The sequence below is a fragment of the Babylonia areolata genome, chromosome 30 (genome assembly GCF_041734735.1).
Source record: "Babylonia areolata isolate BAREFJ2019XMU chromosome 30, ASM4173473v1, whole genome shotgun sequence".
Classification (NCBI taxonomy): domain Eukaryota; kingdom Metazoa; phylum Mollusca; class Gastropoda; order Neogastropoda; family Buccinidae; genus Babylonia; species Babylonia areolata.
Genome location: NC_134905.1, coordinates 14399373 through 14407460, shown reverse-complemented (window position 1 = coordinate 14407460; position 8088 = coordinate 14399373). Strand labels below are relative to the sequence as shown.

Sequence of the window (8088 nt, the reverse complement as noted above, 5' to 3'; positions counted from 1 at the left end):
TTCTGTACCTGTGAAGAGATGGTCAGCAAGTCTTGATTCTTGGTCACCTGACTTAGGTTAGGGGAAGATGACAGAATGGTTAAGATGCTCGTCTGCCAGTACAGAGTCTGTGAGGGCCTGGGTTCGAATCCTGCTCTCATCCTTTCTCAGAAGTTTGACTTGAAAATTGAACTGAGCGTCGATGGGCGCAATAGCCGAGTGGTTAAAGCGTTGGACTGTCAATCTGAGGGTCCCGGGTTCGAATCACGGTGACGGCGCCTGGTGGGTAAAGAGTGGAGATTTTTACGATCTCCCAGGTCAACATATGTGCAGACCTGCTAGTGCCTGAACCCCCTTCGTGTGTATGTGCAAGCAGAAGATCAAATACGCACGTTAAAGATCCTGTAATCCATGTCAGCGTTCGGTGGGTTATGGAAACAAGAACATACCCAGCATGCACACCCCCAAAAACGGAGTATGGCTGCCTACATGGCAGGGTAAAATCGGTCATACACGTAAAAGCCCACTCGTGTGCATATGAGTGAACGCAGAAGAAGAAGAACTGAGCATCTAGTCGTTGGATGATACAATGATTTGAGGTCCCGTGTGCAGCACACACTTGGCGCACCGACAAAGAACCCATGGTAACGAGAGCATTGCCCTCTGGCAGGAATTCTGACGAAGAAATCCCAGGGGATAAGGTATACAAATATATTTTTGCACGCACTCAAGTAGCAGATGTGGCATAGTGTTTATGGATTTGTCTGAATGCAGTGACGCCTCATTGAGAAACTGAAACTTAAACTGGCTGGAGAAGATTGGGAAAAATCGAGGATTGGTGTTATATACTGTACCATGTCAAACTGATGCAAACTAGGCCTATTGGTTTGCTCTGTTTGGCCAGATTTCGCGTGGCTAACAGTGAAAAGATGACCCATCTTGCCCGGTCCACTCTTAGCCAATCAAACGCCTCTAAAAGCTATAAGCGCTGAATCATTCCTTGGAGAAGATTGGCAAAAGTAGCTGATTGAGTCCCACCTCCCCATGGGAAGTGCTAGACACATTGTGTACGGATTCACTGTCTGGAATGGCTGCAAAAGGCTACAAGACCTTTTTTTGACCTTATTTGTCTGAGGAAAATACTAACACTTGATGCAAAGGATAGAGAAAACAACAACTGAGCAGCAAACAAACAAAAGAGACAGTTCCCAGAAGTTTGTACACTGACTACACAGTCAATAGACAGTTCCCAGAAGTTTGTACACTGACTACACAGTCAATAGACAGTCCCCAGAAGTTTGTACACTGACTACACAGTCAATAGACAGTTCCCAGAAGTTTGTACACTGACTACACAGTCAATAGACAGTTCCCAGAAGTTTGTACACTGACTACACAGTCAATAGACAGTTCCCAGAAGTTTGTACACTGACTACACAGTCAATAGACAATTCCCAGAAGTTTGTACACTGACTACACAGTCAATAGACAGTCCCCAGAAGTTTGTACACTGACTACACAGTCAATAGACAGTCCCCAGAAGTTTGTACACTGACTACACAGTCAATAGACAGTCCCCAGAAGTTTGTACACTGACTACACAGTCAATAGACAGTCCCCAGAAGTTTGTACACTGACTACACAGTCAATAGACAGTCCCCAGAAGTTTGTACACTGACTACACAGTCAATAGACAGTCCCCAGAAGTTTGTACACTGACTACACAGTCAATAGACAGTCCCCAGAAGTTTGTACACTGACTACACAGTCAATAGACAGTCCCCAGAAGTTTGTACACTGACTACACAGTCAATAGACAGTCCCCAGAAGTTTGTACACTGACTACACAGTCAATAGACAGTTCCCAGAAGTTTGTACACTGACTACACAGTCAATAGACAGTCCCCAGAAGTTTGTACACTGACTACACAGTCAATAGACAGTCCCCAGAAGTTTGTACACTGACTACACAGTCAATAGACAGTCCCCAGAAGTTTGTACACTGACTACACAGTCAATAGACAGTTCCCAGAAGTTTGTACACTGACTACACAGTCAATCAGTTTACACCGGCCACACAGTTAATCGGTTTACAGACGGGCGCAGTAGCCCAGTGGTTAAAGCGTTGGACTTTCAGTCTGAGGGTCCAGGGTTCGAATCTCGATAACGGCGCCTGGTGGGTAAAGGGTGGAGATTTTTCCGATCTCCCAGGTCAACATACATGCAGACCTGCTTGTGCCTGAACCCCGTTCGTGTGTATACGCAAGCAGAAGATGAAATACACTTGTTAAAGATCCTGTAATCCATGTCAGCATTCGGTGGGTTATGGAAACAAGAACATGCCCAGCATGCACTTCCCCGAAAACAGAGTATGGCTGCCTACATGGCGGGGTAAAAATGGTCATACACATAAAAGCCCACTCGTGTACATACCAGTGAACGTGGGAGTTGCAGCCCACAAATCCAAAAGAAGAAAAAGAAGAGGAATCAGTTTACATCGACCACACAGTCAACAATCAGTTTACACCAACCACTTAGTCAATCAGTTTACACCAACCACACAGTCAATCAGTTTACACCACATAGTCAGTCAGTTTACACCAACCACACAATCAATCAGTTTATACCAGCACACAGTCAGTCAGTTTATACCAGCACACAGTCATTCAGTTTAGACCAACCACACAATCAATCAGTTTATACCAACACACAATCAATCAGTTTATACCGACACACAGTCGGTTTATACCAACACACAGTCAATCAGTTTATACCGACACACAGTCGGTTTATACCAACACACAATCAATCAGTTTATACCGACACACAGTCGGTTTATACCAACACACAGTCAATCAGTTTATACCGACACACAGTCGGTTTATACCAACACACAGTCAATCAGTTTATACCGACACACAGTCGGTTTATACCAACACACAGTCAATCAGTTTATACCAACACACAGTCAGTCATTCAGTTGATATCAACCCAGCATGAATCGCCAGCAGTTTATACACCGACCACACAGTCAATCCCCAACAGTTTACAACACCCCCCCCCCACACACACACACACAGAGTCCAACCCCCAAAGCTGTGGTTTCCAGGTGCACCAGGTCCTAAGGGAGACCTGGGCCCCAACGGTCTCCCGGGCCCCACGCCCCCGACAGGGTACCTGCTGGTTCGTCACAGCCAGACCACCGACGTGCCGTCCTGTCTGCTGGGGCAGACCAAACTGTGGGACGGGTACAGTCTGCTTTACATCGAGGGCAACGAGAAGTCACACCATCAGGACCTGGGTGAGTGTGTGTGTGGGTGGAGAGGGTGTGTGTGTGTGTGTGTGTGTGTGGTATTGGGGGTGGGTATGGGTGTGGGTGGGGGTGGATGTTATGTGTGTTTCTGTTGTGTGTATGTGTGGGTGTGGGTGGGGTGTGTGTGTGTGGATGTTGTGTGTGTGTTGTGTGTGTGGTTGCAGGAGGGGCATGGGAGAAGGAGGGGGGTGCACAGGGGTGGGGGAGATTGCAGGGGTTTGTGGAGGGGGTGGGGGAGGGAAATGGGTTATGGGGAGGGGGAGATGGATGGGGTATGGCTTGGGGGTGGGGGGTGGGGGGTTGTTCTTGGTTCATGTGTGTGTGTGTGTGTGTGTGTGCGAACGTTTCCCATTAAAGTTAATAACTTCCCTTACCCCCCTCTCACAGATTGATGGATTGACAATGTGGGTGGGGTCACTGATTGACTGAAGGACTGATTGATTGACAGTGTGTGGCATGGTCACTGATTTGATGGATTGACAATGTGGGTGTGGTCACCGATTGATTGATGGACTGATTGATTGATTGACAGGGTGGGCGGGCTCCTGCCTCCCCCGCTTCAGCACCATGCCTTTCCTCTTCTGCAACATGAACAACGTCTGCAACTACGCCAGCCGCAACGATCGCTCCTACTGGCTGTCCACCAACGCCCCCATTCCCATGATGCCGGTGGGCGAGCGCGACATTGTGCCCTACATTTCCCGCTGCGTGGTGTGCGAGACGCCGGCCAACGTGATCGCTGTGCACAGCCAGACGCTGACTATTCCTGAGTGTCCTCGCGGCTGGGTGGGCATGTGGATCGGCTACAGCTTTGCCATGGTGGGTAGTTGGTATGGTAGTGGTAGTGGGTGTGGTTGTGGTGTGGTGTGGTGTGGTGTGGTGTAATGTTTGGTGTGGTGGTGGTGTGGTTTGGTGAGGTGTGGTGTGGTACGGTTTTGTGTGGTGTGATGTTTGGTGTGGTGGTGGTGTGGTTTGGTGAGGTGTGGTGTGGTATGGTTTGGTGTGGTGTGATGTTTGGTGTGGTGGTGGTGTGGTTTGGTGAGGTGTGGTGTGGTACGGTTTGGTGTGGTGTGATGTTTGGTGTGGTGGTGGTGTGGTTTGGTGAGGTGTGGTGTGGTACGGTTTGGTGTGGTGTGATGTTTGGTGTGGTGGTGGTGTGGTGTGGTATGGTTTGGTGTGGTGGTGAGGTGTGGTGTGGTAGTGGGTGTGGTGTGGTGTGGTGGTTAGGTGTGGTGTGATGTGGTGCGGTTTGGTGTGGTAGTGGTGTAGTGTGGTGTGGTGTGGTGAAGTTTGGTGAGGTGGTTAGGTGTGGGGTGGTGTGGTGTGGCATTGTGTGATAGTGGTGGGCATGTTTATCGGCTACAACTTTGCCACAGTGGCTAGTGGTGCGTTGGTGGTAGTGGTGTGGTGTGGTGTGGTGTGGTGTGGTGTGGTATGTTATCACAGCTTTGCCATGGTGGGTAGTGGTGAGGTGTGGTGTGGTGTGTGGTGTGGTGTGTATGGTGTGGTGTGGTGTGGTGTGGTGTGGTGTGGTGTGGTATGTTATCACAGCTTTGCCATGGTGGGTAGTGGTGAGGTGTGGTGTGGTGTGTGGTGTGGTGTGTATGGTGTGGTGTGGTGTGGTGTGGTGTGGTGTGGTATGTTATCACAGCTTTGCCATGGTGGGTAGTGGTGAGGTGTAGTGTGGTGTGTATACAGTGTATTTTGTCTCTCACTCTCTCTGTATATAGTCTTCTCCCCTTGGCCCCCCACCACCTCCCCCCCACCCCCTCAATCCCACCACCCAAGAACCAACCCACCAACACAGAAAACCTTTGTGTTTTTTTTTATAGCACACGGCAGCGGGGCCTGGCGGAGGAGGGCAGTCGCTGTCCAGCCCAGGATCGTGTCTGGAGGACTTCCGAGCCACGCCCTTCATCGAGTGCAACGGAGCGCGCGGCACCTGCCACTACTTTGCCAACAAGTACAGCTTCTGGCTGACCACCATCGAGGACAACAACCAGTTTAACACCCCCCGCTCACAGACTTTAAAGGCCGGCAATTTAAGAACACGGGTCAGCCGTTGCCAAGTTTGTATGAAGAACGTGTGAATGGCGTATCTGCAAGCGAACCGTGCGTACTCTCATCCATACAGGTCGAGCATCTTTTTTTAAGTATTAATCTAACGTGAGAACTTTTTCGGCTGGGCTGTTTTTTTTTCAAAATTCTCTGTTGGCTGTAGTGGTGTACATGGCTCCAACGTTCCCCCAGTTGTAAGTAGACTAAGTGAATGGGTTTTTTTTTTTTTAATACCTGTGAAACTGTTGACTGGTTTGTACTACTATTCTGTATGATCTGTCGGTAGTTTTGAAGTTGATGTACACAAGTACCATACCGTCCAAAGCATGCCTAACTTTGACAGACATGCAGGTGCTGTTGTTGTTTTGGGGTTTAACCTTTTTTTTTCCCCCCTGCTCAAGCCTTGTAACTTTTTAATGCTGAATGCGTATCTTTTTGAAGATGACCCTATGGTGTTTTTTATAAAAGAATATCTTGTGGGTGGGTTTGTTTTTTTATATAAAATACTTGTCTGTGAATATTGACTTTCCCCCCCATTTTTAGAATGTAGTGGCATAAAATATCATGCTTACCAAAACAAAACAAAAACCCACTGTTGCTAGATTTGTGTAAAATGCATCAATTTTTGTCTGTAGTTGGCTGTGTATAGATGACATGAATGTTTTGTTCAGTTATTCTGACGCCTAGGTAAGTGCATGTGGTTATACAATTTCTTGCTGTATTTTGACAAACGATTTCTTTTCATTTTAGGGTAGATGAATTTATTTAACCCACTACTAACTGTAATTTGATGTAAATCCCAAATCTTTCTAGTCATTTACTATGCAATACAGTTTCATTTATTTGGTGCATTATATACCTGTCCAAGTTATGTATTTCACTGAACATTAACGTGTAAGCATCTCATTAAACGAAACATTTTTCAATGTGTCTGCAAGACTGTATGAGTGAATTTTTGTCCAGTAAGGAGGTGGTTTTGTTGTTTTGTTTGTGTACTTTGTTTTTGTTATCATGTGTTTTTTTTGTTTTTGTTTCAAACAAAATTAAAATGCCCAGTTACTTTGTAATGGGAATAATTTGGTGTTGGTGTTGTGTTGATGTGTGTGTGTGTGATCATGATGTTATAGCAAACAGTATGTTACTTTTTTCTTTCTTTTTTTTTTTTAGCGACACAAAGACAATACTTGTATGTGTTTAACAAAACCAACAATGTATGAGGTACTTCATGTACGCAGGGACTGACAGGTGACTGAATAAACACAACATTTGAAGTCAACATTGCTTGGATACCATGGTCAGCGTGTGCAAGTCTTGTGCGAGAAGAAATGGTTCATGGTGCCAACACTCTCACTCACCACCACCAATGCACACACAATTCTGGAGACCTCTGTCACTGTTTGCTAAACCAAGTACTGCAATAAAGTCTCCAGTTTATGTGGACCTTCCCCAACCCAAGTCAGACACCAATTCACACCAGGGTGAGGCATATCAGAGTTAACTGCTGTTCCCAAGGTCCACATAAACTGAAGACTTTATTGCAACCACTTGGTTAGCAGACAGTGACAGATCTCTCAAGAAAATGGCCCAGAATCAGACACCAATTCAAACCAGGTTAGAGTGAGGCATATCAAAGTGCCTTTCCCAAGGACACAACACCAAGCTGAAATGAGGCCTCGAACTCTGGTCACTGGTGAACACTGTGTGAAAAGTCTGTGCCTAACCTGCGCTGCCATGGTGTCTGCTGGTACTGATAGTAGTAGGAGTGATTAGTTTTACGCCTTTCCCACTTTTCAGTGACATTAGCTGAAGAATAAAAAGTTGTCGGTATGCGTAGGAAGGAGGGAGCGTGGGTGGTAAAGATTAGATGGATGTTAGCCTGCACATCTGTCTGTGTGTGTGTGCAAAACAGATTTGGCCATGGTGCCTCTTATTTCCTTATTATGAACAATAATTAATCCCAGGATACTGTAATGCAAGTTGACACTGCAAAACAGATCTGGCATTGGTCCTTCTTACTTATAATAATAATAATGGATACTTATATAGCACACTATCCAGAAATCTGCTCTAGGTGCTTTACAAAAACGCTTTTGATAACATAAAACATTATATCTATGTTACATACACACACCAAAATGTGACCACACACACACACACACGCACGCACGCACGCACGCGCACACACACACGCACGCACGCACACACACACACACACTGCATACATACATTTTAACATACATGTGTATCTAACAGCTACCCTAACAAATACGCACACATAGGCAGGCACAAACTTACATAAACACACGCACACACAATACACATTCATATACATGCATGTAGTTGTGGACCTGCCACAATTGAACTTATTGCTGAGGGAAAAGGTGAGTTTTGAGACGAGATTTAAAAGATGCGAGGGAATCAGAATGACGGAGGTTATCAGGGAGCTTGTTCCACGTCTTTGGCGATTGAAAAGAAAACGATCTGTGTCCATAGGTCTTACTTCTGATGTGAGGTATCCTGAGAAGTCGAGTATCAGAGGAAGAACGGAGCTGGCGAGACGGGGTATAGATATGGATGAGTTCAGAAAGATACTTAGGGCCAGATCCGTTGACTGCAGAAAAGGTCAGAGTGGATAGCTTATAGTCTATTCGATCAGAAACAGGCAACCAGTGGAGAGACTGAAGGAGAGGAGAAACATGGTCAAATTTAGAAGCTCTGCAAATGAGTCTGGCAGCGTT

General features: G+C 46.3%; 1 protein-coding gene across 1 annotated transcript in view; it reads left to right on the top strand.

Moving 5' to 3' along the window:
• LOC143275256 (uncharacterized) overlaps positions 1 to 6431 on the top strand; it is a 95940-nt gene extending 89509 nt beyond the window's left edge. Inside the window, exons 37-39 of the mRNA XM_076579232.1 lie at positions 3089 to 3280; positions 3825 to 4111; positions 5125 to 6431. Of these exons, the coding sequence (XP_076435347.1) occupies positions 3089 to 3280; positions 3825 to 4111; positions 5125 to 5382 (737 nt within the window). The 3' untranslated portion in view covers positions 5383 to 6431. The remainder of the gene's footprint in view (positions 1 to 3088; positions 3281 to 3824; positions 4112 to 5124) is intronic.
• Positions 6432 to 8088: the final 1657 nt, after the last annotated feature.